The sequence below is a fragment of the Plutella xylostella genome, chromosome 21 (genome assembly GCF_932276165.1).
Source record: "Plutella xylostella chromosome 21, ilPluXylo3.1, whole genome shotgun sequence".
Lineage (NCBI taxonomy): Eukaryota > Metazoa > Arthropoda > Insecta > Lepidoptera > Plutellidae > Plutella > Plutella xylostella.
Window position 1 is genome coordinate 6,300,783 of NC_064001.1, and position 19,076 is coordinate 6,319,858.

At 42.8% G+C, this 19,076-nt stretch overlaps 3 protein-coding genes across 10 annotated transcripts in view; 1 reads left to right on the forward strand and 2 right to left on the reverse strand.

Moving 5' to 3' along the window:
* Positions 1-10,104, forward strand: part of LOC105381278 (probable phospholipid-transporting ATPase IM) — a 63,542-nt gene extending 53,438 nt beyond the window's left edge. For 7 of the 8 annotated variants that reach the window (XM_048628837.1, XM_048628836.1, XM_048628830.1 and 4 more), the window contains 8 exons: positions 1,747-1,872; positions 2,397-2,548; positions 4,299-4,522; positions 4,892-5,117; positions 5,580-5,683; positions 6,224-6,397; positions 6,997-7,185; positions 7,547-10,104. In XM_048628837.1, coding sequence (XP_048484794.1) covers positions 1,747-1,872; positions 2,397-2,548; positions 4,299-4,522; positions 4,892-5,117; positions 5,580-5,683; positions 6,224-6,397; positions 6,997-7,185; positions 7,547-7,738 — 1,387 coding nt within the window. In that variant the 3' untranslated portion in view covers positions 7,739-10,104. Of the gene's footprint in view, positions 1-1,722; positions 1,873-2,396; positions 2,549-4,298; positions 4,523-4,891; positions 5,118-5,579; positions 5,684-6,223; positions 6,398-6,996; positions 7,186-7,546 lie in introns of all 8 variants that reach the window. The other variant, XM_048628833.1, reaches the window with a different exon arrangement.
* A 599-nt stretch (positions 10,105-10,703) lies between these two features.
* LOC119693111 (piggyBac transposable element-derived protein 4-like) lies at positions 10,704-18,983 on the reverse strand. The gene is made up of 5 exons (XM_038115562.2): positions 18,625-18,983; positions 18,402-18,466; positions 18,202-18,273; positions 17,942-18,022; positions 10,704-12,432 (listed from the first exon to the last, which is right to left on the reverse strand). Exons 1-5 carry the CDS (start codon positions 18,739-18,741, stop codon positions 10,704-10,706), a joined length of 2,064 nt encoding a protein of 687 aa, XP_037971490.2. The 5' UTR covers positions 18,742-18,983.
* Positions 16,270-17,886, reverse strand: LOC119691775. The gene is made up of 2 exons (XM_038109916.2): positions 16,881-17,886; positions 16,270-16,405 (listed from the first exon to the last, which is right to left on the reverse strand). The coding sequence occupies exons 1-2, from the start codon at positions 17,530-17,532 to the stop codon at positions 16,326-16,328; spliced, it is 732 nt and encodes a 243-aa protein (XP_037965844.1). The 5' UTR covers positions 17,533-17,886; the 3' UTR covers positions 16,270-16,325.
* Positions 18,984-19,076: the final 93 nt, after the last annotated feature.

Below are 19,076 nucleotides of genomic sequence, written 5' to 3' on the forward strand. Positions count from 1 at the left end.
TCACATATACGCCTTTTTTTGTTTTTTTTGTTTGATCTGTCTTCCTTTGCTTCTTTTGAACGTCTGTCGTTTCTTCCCTAATGACTTGGTGCGGTTGAGTGTAATTTTGTAAAGATGTGCAAATTTTAATATAATGATTAAAGGGGCCGTCCATTAATCACGTGAGGACGTTTTTACCATTTTTTGACCCCCCCCTCCCCCTTGGTGATATTTGGTGAGGTTTGGGAACACCCCCCTCCCCCCCTTGGATCACGTGTATTTTTTTGGAAGTATAATGTAAAGGCTATTTTTGACTGGAAAAAATATAACGAAAATTGCGGCGGGCGAGTCAATCAAGGTCATACTACAAATCGTTCAAAATTTTGGGTCAGAAATACCTAGCGCTTTTTGTCAAAAATTAATACATGTGATGTCTAACCAGACCCCCCCTCCCCCCTCGTGATGTTTCGTGAGGTTTTCCGTACGACCTCCGCCCCCCTTTGAGCCTCACGTGATTAATGGACGGCCCCAAAGAAGGATATCTAAAAATGTGCAGTATCTACCTACCTAGTATAAAATTATGCTCAAGTGCCGTTTAACATTTTTGATATTCAGTATATTGTGTAACCTTTAATTTTCAAAATTTTATATGTACTTACTTAGGCACTAAGTTTTGGCAAAATTTAAGCTCTAACTGTGTTCTATCGACTAACCGTCTTCATATTCAAAATTTTATAATGATTTAATAATGCATTTCTATTTGAACTAAACGCATTAATATTCACATTTTCTTTCTGTATTACTAATCCAATCCTCTTTTTCACTCAACTGTTTTCGTTTTTTTCCTTTTCAATAACCAAACCTCCTTATCGCACACAACTACCATGTCATATCACACGAGTGCTCTTTCTCTCTCTTACCTATAGCGCCATCACTGTCATCATTGTATGAACACCTCTAGTTATTAACAAACCACTTAGGGCGACTTGCACCAACAATATTTACCTCGGTATTAATTTGTATCTATATGTATAATGTTAGCTTGGTATCTTTGGTCTACTGTTTAAAATTATTACTAGGTGCAGTCGCCCTATGTTGTCATAAATCGTATCTTAGCTGAGCAGATAGTCATGTTAAGCTAGACTAGTTATTTTTTTTGTTATTATGTTGTAACGTCGTGTTCGCGATCAAACTGTGACAAATTTTCAAATTTTTTAAAGTGGTTTAAAATATGCTTACCTTGACACTCAGCTCAAGGTACGTTTTGAAACAATTTAGTTTTACTTTAGTACGTGTATGTCTTCATTCTGCCAGAAATATTTGCTTCAAATAGTTTACCACAGAAAGCAGTATAAGTCCTAAACAGTTTGCGTAGAGTTCAATACGGGTAGTGCGATCTTTATAGATCTCACGAAAGGGGTCTCTCAACTGTACCTTTTATAGGACTGGCGCGCACTGGCCAGTCAGCGACTGACAACTTATCTGAGGCTAATCCTTTCACTACAACAACATACCCTTGACCATCTCTAGAGTATGTCACCGACATGCTATGTAGATCGTTTGACCGTTCACATAGAGAGCAATATCCCAGCTGCCCACAACAACCCTTCAACAGTCGAGTTTGTTCTGTCAAAAATAACCCCTAACCCGTCGCATAGTGTTGACCCCCCTAGCTGTTTACAGTAACTAGACAAGCAATGCCTTCAACAACTGGCAGAAGTAACCCCTAACCCGTCGGCATAGTGTTAACCCCCCAGCTGTCCGCAGTAACGAGTACAACAGCGGCCCTCACTCGGCCGAGGCGGCGGACGCGGCGGACGACGCCAACGGGTTCGCCATCGTCGTCAATGGACACTCGCTTGTACACTGCCTGCATCCTAAGTTGGAGGAGAAGTGAGTATTGCTAACTATAAAGTCCTGAAAAAGTTATCCTAACTAGTAATTGTTCAAGACCGTATTTAATCGATCTATTATATTGATTTTTGCACAAATCCTGTTTTTTTTAATTTATCTAAATGCAAGTAAATACCTAGGTAACTAACAATGATAAAAAGTCAGTTGCAAAATTGCACTCTTCATTTTAGAGCGATAGGGTTTGTTACAGTGAGTGTCAGTAGAGCTCTAAGGAAAACTGCAAAAAATGACATCATCTAACGATCGTCCACTACTGAACATAAGCCTCAATCGATGAGCCTGCAAATCAATAGTTTGCGAAACAAAGACAAGATCATTCACTGCTGTTAAAAATATGCAGACATGCAGTCCAAGTATGAAGTCATGAAAATATAATATATTATGTAGAGTGCGATTTTGCACTAAAATTCAAAGAAGTCATTAGTACATGGCGTGAGAAGCGGGACCTTACCCGACTGAACACCGCTCTACCATTTATACATCATGTTTGTTTCTCTGCTCAGGTTCCTGGACGTAGTTCTTCAGTGCCGCTCGGTGATCTGCTGCCGCGTCACGCCGCTGCAGAAGGCCATGGTGGTGGAGCTCATCAAGAAGGCGCGCAAGGCCGTCACGCTAGCTATAGGGGACGGCGCCAACGACGTGTCTATGATTAAAGGTTGGTTTTTAGGGATATAAGGATAGTAGGAGTAGAGTAGGAGGAGGTTAATAGATCTGAATCTCGGATGGACCGGATGTCACATGATTGTGTGATGTCAACGATGGACAGATATGGAACAGGTAGTCTCAGGGAAAATGGTTTATCCACCAGAGGTGTTACCGACAGATGTGATCCATAGAGACAGCTTGGTTCAAAAGGCGATGGTGTTGGAACTCATCAAGAAGGCGCGCAAGGCCGTCACGCTAGCTATAGGGGACGGCGCCAACGACGTGTCTATGATTAAAGGTTAGCTTTGTGGACGGTTTTGTGACTTGATATGAATACGCAATCACATCTAGCGGCTTCGAAAGCGAGTGCGACGGAAATCTTTAGTTACGTCTTGACGTGCGCGTCCCATGCTAGGCCTTCGACGTCCTTCAAGACTGGAGAGTTATTTGCATACTCTCCACACTTGGCTCATCATCATCAGCCTATAGCAGTCCACAGCTGGACGTAGGCCTCTCCCATAGCACATCACTGGATATGATCTATAGCTTTTCGCTATAGCTTACTACATCCTAAATAGTTACAACTCACCTAACCTCTATCCATTCTACTCCCTAAATTTTCTGTATTCTTTTGGAATTTTTAACTTACATTATGTGCTCTTTAAGCATACCTGAAATACAAAGTACGTAGCGTACCTTAGTTCAGGTTATTACATAGAATAGTTATACCTTACAGTGAAACTATAAAGTCCTGAAATTAATGTTTGAGGAACTAAAATTTTCAGGAGCCTGGCACCATTAGAAAAGAAACATAAAAGTCATAACAACTGTTTATGTCAATAGGCGGTTGGCTGTTTTTTTGAATTTTCTTATTAATTATAAGGATAATCTAGATAAAAGCAACAATTTACGCTTGGTTGCAATTAGGAAGATGAAGAAAAATATTCGTAGTCAAGCTAGTGAAGTTATTTATCGACTTTTAATACAATGTTTAGCGGAACATCAAGCTGGACACATTTTGTCGAATTTGGAGGATGTTTACGCTCGTACAGCGTCTATGACGGGTATGTAGCATTGTACAAATGGTAATAACTCATTTTTTCTTAGTACCAACGCTTCATTTATCGATAAACCTAGGTTTAGAGCCCAAGTCGAACATTGTTTACATACCACTGATTGTAGGTTTCATCTGATTTCAGTTGAGTTAAACCATAACATTTTGATACTTGAACATATATGTTTATTTAGGTACTTACTAAATTCACATTGTGTGAATTTGGTGGGCATTGTGTAACTCAAAAAGATTTTTTTATTTTATTTTATAGTTATATCGGACCAGCGTGCCAAAGAGGGCAAAATATGGAATATTTCTAACTCCTGGAAGAAACAGAACTGGCCGTCCGAAAAGAGAAATTGATGTCTTTACTATGTGTGCCCTTCGTCAACAGATCCAGTTTTTTTATACAGTTGTAATAACGTTATCTAAATAAATATTTATTGGTTTCACTATTAGCATTCATATTAACACCTTCTAGCTTGTATAAGAGCTTTTTTTGTGGATAGTAAGTTGTTTTTAAATACATAAATAGGTAGGAAGTTAACAGGCAAAATTTCAAGTATCAAAGTCAGTTATGTTTCGCTATATAGGGTTGCTACATGAAAGATAGCAGTGCCCTCATTTAATTTCAGGACTTTATAGTTTCACTGTATATGATTTTTGTGGAATTTTAATAAATTTATCTTATCTTATTTTATTCCAGCGGCGCACATCGGCGTGGGCATCTCCGGCCAAGAGGGCATGCAGGCGGTCCTGGCCTCGGACTACTCCATAGCTCAGTTCCGCTTCCTGCAGCGCCTGTTGCTGGTGCACGGCCGCTGGTCCTACTTCCGCATGTGCAAGTTCCTCAGATACTTCTTCTACAAGAACTTTGCGTTTACCGTGTGCCACTTTTGGTTCGCGTTCTTTTGCGGGTTCAGTGCGCAGGTGAGTTGGTTGTTAATTTTAGCTGCAACAGTTAACTACGAAACTAATTTAAAACGGTGGCACTAAAGCCTACCTCCCAGCCCACATATTATGCGTTTGAATTCCCTAGCATAGTCAATGGTATTGGTATCATCTAATAATATAAATGCGACAATGGTAGCTATTCGGATGGCAGAAATTCTATCGCTATCAAACTATAAATTTTGCTAGCAAAAAACGTACGGGAACAATCGTAGAGTTTTAATTAAAGAAATAGTGATTTTGACAGCTCGAACATTAGATTTTGTGCCTTCAGAATCGACCTCAGTGTTGTGTTTACTTTTTGCACTAGGAAACATTTCCCACTAATCGCAATCTCCGCCCCAACAGACGGTATTCGACGAGATGTTCATCTCAGTCTACAACTTGTTCTACACGTCACTTCCCGTCCTGGCGCTGGGCGTGTTCGAACAGGACGTGTCGGACGTGACGTCACTGCAGTTCCCCAAGCTGTACGCGCCCGGACACACCAGCCAGCTGTTTAATAAAACTGAGTTTATTAAGTCCACGCTGCACGGGTGCTTCACGTCGCTCGTGCTGTTTCTTATACCTTATGGTGAGTTGTAGGTTTAAAATCTTTTGATTATATCGGAGCCTCATGTAAGGGTTTTGCAATTTATGAAAACGAAAAAGTTTACGTTTTTTTCTGTAATTCATTATATGGCAAAAATTTTATGATAGTTTCCGCTAGAGGCACTTCTTTAGGATTGATAGTTTTTCAAAAACTATCAATCCTGTACTAGAGGTACTACGGACTTTAAAAAAGTCCATCATCATGTTCTCAAATGTTCAATAATCATGCTGTACTTAAGTGTAATCTAAAAGGACCTTGTCTTGGGAAGAAAAACGGAAGAAAGAAACTCCTGAGCCGTATCTATCAAAACTTCTGATACTCACTCTCTTAATTTTTTGTCAATACTCGTCGTATCAACTCATATTTTTGTATTACAAATGTTTACATTGTCATTATGACTTTATGTAAAATAAGTAATTAATTGTAACTATTGTTTATTCGCAGGTACTTACAAGGACGGGCTGGCGGCGGACGGCAAGGTGCTCTCCGACCACATGCTGCTCGGCAGCGTCGTCGCCACTATTCTAATTATAGATAATACTACACAAGTAAGTCATATTTTAAACATGTATTTATTTGTAAGTACTACGTAAGTAGAGATGTTATATACGAGTTACGATCCGCATTCTGAATCACTTTTGTCTAAATCTTATGTTTGCTTCCCCAATACATAGTTTGTTCGCTTCGTGCTTTTATTGTATAGGTAGATACATATTTTTTTTACGAATATACCTACCGTAATGTTATCCTAACTAATATTATAAATGCGAAAGTAACTGTGTCTGTCTGTCTGTTACGCTTTCACGCCAAAACTACTGAACGGATTTGAATGAAATTTGGTATACATATGGTCTAGACCCTGGGAAAGAACATAGGCTACTTTTTATCCCGGAATTCCCACGGGAAAACTTTTTAAGGCGAAGCGAAGCGCGCAGGAACAGCTAGTTCAAAATAATGTTCATCAAAGTTCAGCGACTGCCTTTCAAATGCCGTTTTTGGACATATTTCGTGTTTCTGCTGTATTATTTTTAACTTTGTATCTATGCCGTGGTTATTTTTAAGTTATTTCCCCCTCTCTCTCCCCCCAGATAGCGTTAGACACAACCTACTGGACGGTGTTCAACCACGTGACGATCTGGGGCTCGCTGGTGTCGTACTTCGTGCTGGACTACTTCTACAACTACGTGATCGGTGGCCCGTACGTGGGCTCTCTGTCTGTGGCGCTGACACAACCCACCTTCTGGTTCACCGCTATACTTACTGTGAGTTTTGTTGGGTTTTAATAGTGAAACCAGTAGATTATAAAGGACTAACGAAGATTTATCGAGATTAGTTTTCACACGACACAGCATACATGAAGTATTATATTACATCTCTACAATAGACAATAAGTACCTACATAGAAAACTAAACCATTGGCTGTGTTTACAAACTCCTCCAACAAGTTTTTGCGGTGGCTATTTCAGACAAAAGTATTGCCAGGGCAACTTGTGTCATTTCGTAACATCGTGCGGTATTTTGAGTGAATGTGATGGTAACTTTTATGATAACGTGTCATCGAATAGGATACAAAGATTGTAATAATCGCGATCGACTGAATCCATATTTCGAAACTATTTTGAGGTTGTTGGTATTTGTTCTGATTCAAGATTAAAATGTCTATGTAATTTCATCTTCAGCATCAGACATACCAGTGCGCTTTTAGTGCAGCATAAAGTGTAGTAGCGTGGACGCATATACATTTTGTTTTATCATGGAAATCGTTGTCCATATTAGGAACAATAATACCTAATAGTTATAGTATGCTGTATGACACGACTTTTTATCGACCAAGTACCTAATCTACATTCCCTCCCCCCAGATGATAATCCTCATGGTGCCGGTCGTGTCCTGGCGACTGGCCTGCTCGCAGTCGCGGCCCACACTGGCGGAGCGGCTGCGGGCGCGGCAGCGGTGGCGCGCGGGCCGCGGCGGCGCCCCCGCCCCCCGCACCCCCTCCGCCCGCCGGGCTAGAAGGAGTGTTAGAAGTGGATACGCGTTTGCTCACCAGGTAATGTAGTTGTGTTGTGGCCACGGGTGTTACTCTGTATGACTTAAAACGAAGATTCGCTGCCGCGTGAGCCACAACTCTATCTGGTTCGTTCCTTTTTACGTCAGTCCCAGGAGCGGATGGATGAGGGCGGCTGACGACAAACAGATATAGGCCTATATGTATAACGTAATTTATAATGTCACTATGTTTACGAAGAAGTTGTGGAATGAGTATGTGCAAGAATGTAATAAAATATCCATGTTGAAGAGCTGCCAATCGGTGAACAGTGGGACTAGACTGACTATCTAAGTGCAGTTGAACATCTGTTACTTGAACCTCGAACTACAACTTTAACAAACATTTCCTTATCGCATTCCAGGAGGGCTTCGGCCGGCTGATCACGTCGGGCAAGATCATGAAGCGCATCCCTCACGCAGACGCCGCCCTGTCCGCCCTAGCGGGCAAGTTCCAGCCGCGCCCGCCCTCGCCCGCCCCCGGCACGCCGCCCTCCCCGCCCTCCCCGCCCTCGCCGCGCGCCCCCCGCCAGGACCTCGACTCCGTCGACTTATGAGGGGACTCAGGAGACAAGTGACGCTTGCAGCTTGGTGCAAGCGCTACGGACTGTGAGCGTGCTTATTGGCTAATGTTCCTCTTCTGACAGCTGTTGATTGGCCAATCAGAGGTGGTTCAAAGCGATAGCGGGACATTGAGGCTAGTGGGCGTCTCGTGAGAGTGATAGTGTGGGAGCTCCTCGCCTAGTATTTAGTTCGATCTCAGCGGCGCGGCCGTTAGCAACACGTAGTTAAACTTCATCTCCACTATCATTAGGTATTCTTTTCTAAGGAAAAAAAGACGAATGTACAATATAAGATCGAGGTAAAAAGTTTGTAAATACTTAAAGAACTTACAAACGAACCATAATTTTTTAAATAGACGGCATAATGTCGTCGAAACTCATATTGTGATAATGTTAATAGATTTTAAATTCGTATTATATTACCTATATTAAATTATATTTGTTGATCGAGAGTATATATTGATAGATATTTATTATGGGTACATACTAAGATTACTCTTTTATATCGGAAAAGTGTGGTTGTATCGTAATGTTCGTTTATTTGTGTAGACGAATTAGTTCCCCTCTCCCCTCTGTAGACAATTCCATTCCTCCTTCAGTTAACATTTCCAGTCTCATGTAAAACCGGCGTTGTGGTGATACCACTGGGTCGGTCGTCCCCATTCTAATAGTTTTTATTAAAAACATTGTAATGTTTTGTGTTTTTTTTACTTTTTCAAAGAACCCAATTATATGGGGATAAACCACTGTGCCACGCCAACATTCGTCAACATTCGTGCTAGGGCACGTTTCATTCCATGGTAAAGTTTTAGTCCTATTCCACCACGCTGGCCCAGTGTTGGTTGGTGGACCTCAACATAAGCTAGCTTGTGCTAAGAGCATTGTCGGGTAAGTGCAAACCGACTGTCAGATGTTTTCAAGCTGCCCGAAGACTATGCCTAGGCTTCACGACTGCTGGCGAAACAGCAACTGGGACCCACGGCTTAACGTGCCGTCCGTAGCGCCCAAAAAACAATCACTTGAAATCGGTCACTCATCCTATTTTTGACCGTGCCATGTGTTGCTTAACTTCATGCCCACATTGCCGAGCGATAATATAACAAGGCTCCTAGCTGTGACAGTACGATTATGTGCTTCACATTCATTTTGTATGCCATGCGTCTTGCACATTATGTAGCAACATAACACGCAGGTGTACGGTTACTGAGACTGTTCCCAATATTTTGTTAATTGTTGAACCTGTATTGTTTGTTCCCACACCAACTTGCCTAAATGATTAGCGCTTTTCCTATTGTCTACGTGTCCGACCCTACTCGTAGTTAACGTGCATTTAAAACTATTCTGTGAATTTTCGCAAGCAGTAAAAATGTTGCATATTAATATTGAATGCAATATTGTTGTTCTTGTCTTACAAACAGTGCGTTCACAAGTTAATTACGCCTTAATGAGATTGCCTTGTCCCAAAAATATCTAATATACATAAAAGTATAGTAAATTATCTGTGGTCATTTGGTGGCAGCAGCAGTATTAAAGGGACTGACGATATCATGTCACATTTATTATGAACGCACTGTGCCTTAGGTCACAATACGGTTATCTGTTTCATTCTTTTTAACTTAGGAAGGAATGACAAACTATTATTTAATTTGTAAGTATTTCACTCATGCGGCCTTATTTATTGTTTATTTATTTCAAATGTTAAAGAATGTATTAGTGCCAAAATCAACTAATGCTAAATCCTTGCAATGCATTCTGTGTGTATTTTTATTAGTTGTTTAAAATGTTGTTTTCTGTTGAGTACTTACCGGTCGCCGCCGCCAATATGAGGGTTTCCTTTCCGTCGCAGTCAAATTTAATCTATTTTTTTATTTAAATCAATGGAAGATTACCGTAATCTATTCTTTTATACTTATTATATCTTAAGTTTATTTACTTATATAAAAAAAAGTGTTTCACTATCAAGATCAAAACTATGTCTGCTTTAAAATGTACAATCTACCTATAGCTATGTAAATAAGTATACAAATAATAGCGCTGTCCTATGGAATCATCATTTACAGCAGAGGCTAGCTAAATTAATAATTAGATCATTCAATATTTCAACATTGCGATTTAAATATGGTTAAAATCCTTGCTAAAACGTAAATAATAATTTAATAGCTTTTAGGCACTATCTATTTATATCGCAATGTTCTGGAATTCAAATGAAAATATCTCTGCTTGTAAGTAATTGATCAGATATGTAAATAAATAAGCGAGTCGTGATCGCGGAGACGACTGTAGCATTTCCACTGCGTGCGAGAGTGAACAACAGTTTGCTTTCAAAAACATTTTTTTAAATAAATAATGTACTTCATGAATTCTTTATTTTTAATTTATTTATTTAACCCTTCCCTTACTAATATTATTTGAAAATAGCTATTGGTTACGCCGGTCTTCCGCATAAATTTTCTGTTTTCTGGACAATATTGGACATCAATAAAATACAATAAAATTGTGAATCTCGCGACGAATACCTACCTACCCTGGATGCATTGTGTTCTTTGGAGAGCGTAGTTTGGTGACAGGAGCATACTTCTTTGAGATTTGCAGGTATGTTCAAGCCTTCTACTTGTTGATCAGCGACGAGAAAGTCATTTGGTTAAAAATAACATAATACATATACAGTCCACTTGCTTTTGTCTTTCGATACCCCTTGAGGGATTTACGCACCAGCAATCACTTTTATAATTAACCTTGACAATTTAAACACAATCTATCCTACCTCCACTATCCACATTCTCTCAATTCATGGTAGGTATTTTTGAGCTTTGCATACCTACAGAACATGGTATTCCCTACTACGTGGATACACCTCCGCAACAAGGTATTCTAAACACGTTTGTCATACAACCTACGTAAAACGTAAAAACGGTCCAGTCCGAATCTGCCAAATATTGTTCATAATTTTTATAGAAGACTACGGCACAGTATGAAACTTTTTGAAGCACTCATTGAGGCAAAGCGGCACTTGGCACTGCTCACAAACGTAGACAGTCTTGCGCGAGCGTCCCTCCCGCCCCGCGCACCACACACACGCCCGCCGGCCCCGCGACGACCCGTCCGCCCCCGTGAGTCGCCCCCCGCCCCCGCCCCCGCACGGCGCGCGGGCGATGAAGTGCCTCTCCACTAGACGCGCCTCCGATGACTCAAAACCTGTCTGCACCGCCCGCCGCCTGCCCCGTGCTGACCCCAAATGCCTCTTCATAATCTCTTCTACGAGACCCAAACTAAACGCAGTCTGTTTCTTGCAGCCTGTACTACCAATCAAAATAGAACTGTTCAACACGGTCGCATTGAGTAGTCTTTTAAACATTCTTTTCTGCCAGGTTTGTGTTCTATCCACGCACGGGTCTACAGAGTTATGTTCAGTCGGTGATAAGAAGGTGTGGAGGTCTTTGACGACTGACGGCAGGAGTCGGGGGGCTGTGGCGGCCCCATGATGCGTGGACACTGCGTAGAGCGTGTGTTGTCGGTCGCGGTACGCCCACACCGCCACGTCGCCGGCGTGGCGCGCCGAGCAGTCGCCAGGAACTAAGCAAGAAGAATGAAGATCAGAAGGAAGATCTCTTGAACTAGATAAAACCCCGACACAGTCAGTGTTGTTGCGTTTGAGCAGACGCGCCAGTGGGGGCGAAGAGAACCGCTCGTCGAGGAACAGTCGGTGGCCGCGATGGAGCAGCGGCCGCGTCAGCTGTACCACGGCGCTCGCGTGACGGGACAGCCACACGGGCTCTATTATAGAGTCATCGCTCAGGACAGACAAAAGGTAGCCCGTCCCACACTCTACCAGCTCGTAGTATTTTATACTATTGGATGTTTTTGACTGTAAGTTGCGACATATCGAGGTCTCGTTGACGGTTAGGTCGGGGCCCGGCGAATAAGCTTCTTTAAACTTTTTGTTGAGGTGGTCTATAACTGGTTTCAGGTATAAAGTGGGTGGATTGATCGGACGCGTCGGATTATCTCCAACCTCAGTGACGAAATAAAGGGCTTTGTTCAATAGCCAATATCTGTTTTCAGTCATGAGTGTGCTGAAAATGTTTGTTTTTAGTAGTGCACTGTTTGAAAAACAAGATTTTATTGAGGGCATTCTTATAATGCCGAGCATGATCCAAAATGCGAATAAAATCATTATTTCATCAGCGTTAGTATCACGCCAGTCTGTTTTAAACTTTTCTGATGCGGAAGCTATAGCGAGTGCGTGCGTGTTTGTGGCTGTTGCAATGTGCTGTAGAATGTCGTCACTCCAGTAGTGTCTGAATGCTTCATAGGGCGTGGACAACTTCAGCTGCACACCTGCTGTGGCCAGGAAGGGCTCTCTGATTTGGTTGAACGTGGATATGTCTGACCACTCGAAGTTGAAGGCAGATTTATCGCTATTCATAAAATGGTACTCTGCCCTATCGCTGTCATAAAATTCATTGTTACATTCATTACATTCAGAGGTTGTGTTGCTTGTTTGTGATGTTATTTCTTGCTCGTTACTTGGTTGTGGTACTTGGTCACTGGTTTGTCTTGTCATGGCGATGTTCTGGACCATTTGTGTGAGTGTTTCTGGGATATCCTCATCTTTAAGACAGATGTCGCGCGCGCCGCCCGACGCTCGCACCGCGCCACCCGATGACTCGCGGCTAAATACTACCCAACTGTAATTGTATTTAAATAAGTTGCTTTCAGCAAGAATAGTTTAAAATTGCACTATTATATTTATTTCTAACATTTGCATAATCTTATTTCTTGGACAGCAAAGGGCCTCTTGTCACTTTCTTAAAGGTTAAATGATTTCAATCATTCAATTTAAAGATAACAGTTGTAACTAACGGGAGTGTGGTGTAGGAAGTAAAAAGGCCGGAAAAACACTTTACGGGTTTATATTGAAAACAGGCACACGAAAATACAAATTTTACCGGTCAATTAAAGCGCTCGTGATAACGGCTAGACAAAGACTTAAAAAGACTGAAGGTGGCCGCGCTTGCGCCGCCGATGCGGTGGTAGTGACGTCACATACGCAACTACATTCACATGCAAAACATTTTTGAAGATCGTTTACTAATATTTAATACAAGTTATGGATACATATCGCAATAGTGGTTACAATCATAAATAAAACAATTAAATACCTAACTATGGAACGCGTCGTCAACATTCCCCCCCCTAGTGCTGACTCAGCACTCTTTACCAATAGGTATTCTAGCGACGCGCGTGACTGGTCGCTTCCAGCGACCGGACTGAGTCCTGACCTCGACGAGCCGGACCCTGCCATCATTACCTGGCAGGACTGTCTCCACTAAGCCTTTCCGCCAAACGTTCCGCGGGGCATCAGGCTCAATAAGATATACTAAGTCACCTACCTGTAGTTGACGCGCCTGCTCCTCATTCCATTTCCTCCTCGGAATGAGCTCCGGCAGCACCTCTCTCACCCAGCGCCGCCAGTACATGTCAGCAAGAAGCTGCGCCTTCCTCCACTGTTTTCTCAAATTGAGGTCAAATTCCTCGAACGCTCCGATTACCGGGAGGTTTGATGAACTTCCGAGAAGAAAATGGTTAGGAGTAAGGCCCTCCGTGCTCCCCGGTTCCACTGAAACGTGCGTCAATGGGCGGCCATTCACCATGTTTTCGACTTCAGCCATCAACGTGCCTAAAGTTTCCTCTTTAGGGGCACGTTCTTTTAAAATAACTTTTAATGAGGTTTTGACACTCCTCACCAATCGTTCCCACGCCCCACCCCAATGGGGACTTACTGGGGGAATAAATTTCCACTCCATCTCGTTGTTTACCCCATCAAGTTTCAGGCTCTCCTGATCTATATCCCTTATGGATTTTTTAGCTCATTATCGGCACCTCGTAGGTTAGTACCATTGTCTGAGTAAATGAAACGGGGCCAGCCTCGCCTCCAGCAGCGCGGCCTGCAGCTCCAGGCGCGGCACGGTGGCCGGCTTCACCGGCGCCACTCGGCATCTACTACTTACAAATGCAACACTAACATTCCCGTGACAATCTATCCAACGAAAATAGGCCACAGCACACATCGCCTGCGTGGAAGCGTCGCAAAAAACGTGTAACTGTAGTTCATTAAAGTTATTATAATTACCTACACTCGGGGTAGCGGCATCGCTCGCTGACCTTGGGCGCGTCAGCTGTGGTGACGTCATCGCCGCCGACGTCACGGAACCCGTATCAGTCAACACGGGGAAAATAGATGAATAACATCTAGGTATTCTCACCTTTTCGATAGTTTTCAGCAACTCGACCCATTGAACCCATTTTTCAAATGTATTATCCGTAATTGCGTCATCCCATCCGATGTTAGACCTCCAAGTATCCTGTAGCATAATTTTACCTTGAATTGTAAAAGGAGCCAGGATTCCAAATACGTCGAAGATGGACATTACTACTCGTAGTAATATTCTCTTCGTCGGCCGTTGTTTCCCTGTGAGTATATCGTCGGGGATGCGTTTCAGCGACACGTCGAAACCCAGCAAATCTTCAGAAGGATACCATATTAACCCTAGCGTGCGCTCACCAAGACTCTGCTTATCAATTTTGAACCTTATAGCAGCAGTACTCAAGGTGGCCGGCGGTAAACTATCTAAGACGGCCGAACTATTACTTGCCCAATTGCGAATCTCAAAGCCGCCGGATTTATGTATGTAAGATACATTATTTACCATCTCGGTCGCGGTGGCTTCGTCGCTAAAACTATCAATATAATCATCCATGTAATGTTGTTTTTTAATCGCATGCACTGCGGCCGGCTTAGATAATTCAAACCGGTCCGCATTCTTATTTTTAATAAACTGTGCTATAAATGGGGAACAGCTGGCACCAAAGATAAGAGATTCCATTGTGTATGTCTTTACTGGGGTATTTAAACTTTGACTCGGACGCCATAAAAACCTCAGGGCGTCTTGATCTTCCTTATGAATTTTGACCCTTAAAAACATATCTTTGATGTCACCAATTACAGCTATTTTATTTTCTCTAAAACGTAACATAATACCGAATAAAGATTCCAATAGGTCCGGTCCTGTTAGTAGGTAATCATTTAATGATAAGCCTTTTGTTTTCGCGGCGGCGTCGAAGACCAGCCGGAGCTTGTTTTTGTTTGGGTTATCAACTCCAAAATGAGGTAAGTACCAAGTACGTTCAGTAGGGTGACCATCAGCTGTTAGTTGTGATGCAAAACTGTTATCTAACAAATGTTGTATGCGTTCAGTATACCTTGTTGCGAAGTCCTTATTGGCTGCCATCTTCTTCTCTACACTCTTCAACCTGTTTAAGGCTGTGGCGTAGCTTTCAGTCGGCATTTTGCAACTCTTGTCCTTCCATGGAAGACTGACAAACCACCTACCGTCCTTTAAAGTGGCCGACTCCTCAAGTTGCCGACGAGCGCTTTCGTCGTCAGAATTCGGCCTAGGTTTTGTTGACACACCTAGTGCATCAATAGAAAATCCACGTCTTACCTCGTCGTGGATGTCCCGCAGTTCACGCGCGACGTCGTGGTCACCCGAGTCGGTCAGGAAGTTGACCAGCCCCGCGCTCGCGGCCGCGCGCTGCTGCTGCACCGGCACCACACCATGGACACACCAACCTAGAGGGGTTAAAGTTGCCGACGGTTCCATATTTTTACCTATTCGACTTTCAATACTTTGCAACAGGTGACAATTATCTTGACCAATAAGTAATTCAGGTTTGCAATCAGTATAATAACATAATAAAGACTCATTTTTAAGGAATTTCAGATTATCATATTTTTCAAATTCAACAATAGACAGTGTTTGTAACGGTAAATTGAGTTGTTTACAAGTACGGGCAGTTATAGAATGCATTACATTGTTCACACCAGATAAGCTTACTTGAACTATATTGCTTTTGAATACCATCTCGTTATGAGTCCAGGCCCCGCGCACATGCACGGTGTCGGGGCGGCCGCGCAGCCCCGCGCGCGCCGCCAGCTCCTCGCTGACCAGCGATATGGTCGACCCGTCGTCCAGCAGGGCGCTGGTGTCGTAGGCCCCATTGGGCCCGTGGATCCGCACGGGTACTACCTTCAGTAGGACCTTACAGCTGCGTGTGCCGACGTGCGCTACCGTCTGCGCCGCAGGGGGGTCCTCGAGGTCAGCCTCACTCGAGGCGGGTGTCCGCGACGTGGTGGCCGCGGTGTCCCTGCGTGGCTCGCTGCTGCCGGCGGCGTCGTAGTGCAGTAGGCGGTGGTGGGCGCCGCCGCAGCCCTCCTTGTCGCAGGCGGGCGCGGGACACTGCTCGCGATCGTGACGTGAGATGAGGCACTTGAAGCATATGCCGAAACGTTTTACGTGCTGCCATCTGTCCTTACGTAAAGCTCGTTTGAACTTTCTACAGTTTGTGAGCTCGTGTTTAATCGCGCGACAGAACGAACACTTGTTATTATTGCTATTCACTGCGCCCGTTTGATTCGAATTGACTAACACTGTATATGGGCGTGTCGCACTATGATCGGTATTTTTATATTTATCACTTCGCGGGCACAATACACTTAGGTTTGCCGTGGACGTTATCTTCACAGCCTCGTCGCGCAGGAACTCGGCGAGAATCTCCAGGCGGGTCCGCCCAGGAGCTGCATCCTTGATGAGCGGGAAACTGTAATCAGACCATCTCGGTATGAGCACTGCTGGGAACTTCGATAAAATTATGTTCGTTATGTTCATGCCTTGTAGATAGTCCTCTCTCCCAACAGCACGTACAGCTGCTACAAAGTTTTGTACTTTCACCGAGAACGTCACAATGTCCCTGTGATACTCGGTCGACATGGGGGGCAATTTACGTATGTCGTTTATTATCTTAGATATTATAATCTCCGGGTTTCCAAATCGTAGCTCCAGTGTCGACATTACCTCTCGTGTCGACGTAGCCGTTATTAATAGTGCAGCAACGGCTTCTCTGGCTGCTCCATGTAGGCACTTACGTAACCTCCAAAGGTTTTCCTTCTCGCTGAAGCTGCAGAGCGACGTGGACTCCTCCAACGCTTGTTTGAAATGGAGCCACTCCATGGGGTCGCCCGAGAAGCTTGGGAGGTCTCGGGGCGTGCTCATGCGACTAAGTAAGTTGGAGTTACCTGCATTAGAAGCCACAGCAGTAGCTATTTTCTGTAGTGCACTGGCCAACATTTGCACTGTCCCTTCGCTGCCGGCGGCGTCGGCGTGAGCTGCCGCGGGTGCCGGCGGTGGGCGCGGCCCGCCCGAGTACAAGCCATCATCGTGGGCAGGCTGTGCTGTTAGTGCTGTCTGTGCTTGCTGCTGGTGACTGCGGTCCAACCACTTCTCGATTTCTTCATTGGATTTGCCTTCTGACGGCTGTGGACTGTAATTTTCTTCATCTTCCAAATCGGCAATATCTGCCTGTAGCCGTTTGTCAATCAGTTCCATTTGTATCTTCGCTTTTTCCTCAGCTGCCTGCAACTCTAACCTTTTTCTGCGAGCTATTGAAGATGATGACGTCGACTTAGCAACAGTTTTTGAACCGGCGGCGGCGGCCGTTACTCGACCGTTCGGTGCCGACCTCGTGCTACCCTCAACTGCGAATGTTCGGCTAAGCATCATCTTCTGTTCCATTTGCGGCTCAATTTCTTCAATTTTAGGCGGTTCGCTTTCAGCATGCCTCCTCAGCGACTGACTTCCCGTAGGTTCACACCCTTTCTTCACTAATTCGCGTTTCACAGCACTCCGTGTGTTCACCATTTTACCGTCCGTTTTTGGCGTGTGAAACATTTAGAATCCGGCTCGAAGGACCACTTTGTAACTAACGGGAGTGTGGTGTAGGAAGTAAAAAGGCCGGAAAAACACTTTACGGGTTTATATTGAAAACAGGCACACGAAAATACAAATTTTACCGGTCAATTAAAGCGCTCGTGATAACGGCTAGACAAAGACTTAAAAAGACTGAAGGTGGCCGCGCTTGCGCCGCCGATGCGGTGGTAGTGACGTCACATACGCAACTACATTCACATGCAAAACATTTTTGAAGATCGTTTACTAATATTTAATACAAGTTATGGATACATATCGCAATAGTGGTTACAATCATAAATAAAACAATTAAATACCTAACTATGGAACGCGTCGTCAACAACAGTCTAATCTATCATTTAATTTCTAAATAAATAATTAAAATATTTACCTTTCTTCATTCTGTTTACAGCTGTACTCTGTCTGAGAGAATAGTTGGTTATAGTCGATGCGAGGCAACCATGGTGGAGATCTAAACAAATTCATATGCTTATTATAATTGATCTTGTTTGAGCACATTAATTTGTATTAGTTTGTGGCTGTATCTTTTCAATGATAACCATTTTTTTATACATTTCACCTCTGAAGGGAGATTGGATTTGTTATTGTATTTGATTTCAAAGTTTGGTGCTGATTTCATAGGATATTTACCTTGAACTTTCACTGCAAGGAGAGGACTCAGCTTGAAAGTTCCTATTGAAATTTTCATTAGATGGGCAGACCCTAAGAAAAAAAATTGCTGGTTAGGCTGGTGAAAACATGGATATTTAACCGACGTATATGGCATCCTTTTAAATATGTACCTATATATTGATTGAAAATTAGATTTAGATTTTAGTTTTTCCACTCACCATCTTTCTTCAATATCTTCAACTTTCACATCAACTAAAAATGTCGGTAGATCTTCATCTTTTAACTGAAAGATAAATATATTTTATATCTACATTATGTTAATACCTAATGAGTATTATGTTAATACCCAATGAGTTGTTACTACAGTTTGTAGAGCACTTAAGGCACTTACCTAGAGGATTACCTCTATTAATAAATGAAATGATTTATTTTATATTTTACCTGAGAATTATAATCCTGAGCTTCGTCTTCGGACAATCCTTGATCACTATCCTGATCATCTAGAAGAAGATCATAGTAGTCTTCCCCTTGGTATGGATCACGGTAATGATCCATCATCAAAAGCTATTATTTCAGATTGTGATGGCGATCCTGGAAACTGGAACGTTCCGTTTGATGGTGGAAGATACCGTCTTTATTTAACTGTAACTTTTCTACTCCATGAAAAAGTTTTTAAACTTTCACAAAGAAAAGTAAACTTTTCAAATTTTAGTAGTTCAAAAAAAGTCGTAAAAGTTGAAGAGATTTTTTTACACACATGACCACAGAACCACAGTACACTGTGTCATATTTGACATTTGACAGATGACAGCTCCGAATATTAACTTTCCTCCGTCTTCTCGTCGATCGAAGCACGGCATTTTTTTTAGGTAGGTTACACTATTTAAAAATAG

Bases quoted from the DNA above. Each gene is read 5' to 3' on its own strand.
- LOC119691775 (XM_038109916.2), bottom strand. From the start codon at position 17,532: ATGTTTCACACGCCAAAAACGGACGGTAAAATGGTGAACACACGGAGT. The intron at 16,406-16,880 runs GTAACTCCAACT...GTCTGATTACAG, and splicing joins TGCTGTGGCTTCTAATGCAG to TTTCCCGCTCATCAAGGATG.
- LOC119693111 (XM_038115562.2), bottom strand. From the start codon at position 18,741: ATGATGGATCATTACCGTGATCCATACCAAGGGGAAGACTACTATGAT. The intron at 18,467-18,624 runs GTAAAATATAAA...TTTATCTTTCAG, and splicing joins CTCAGGATTATAATTCTCAG to TTAAAAGATGAAGATCTACC. The intron at 18,274-18,401 runs GTGAGTGGAAAA...TTTTTTTCTTAG, and splicing joins GAAGATATTGAAGAAAGATG to GGTCTGCCCATCTAATGAAA.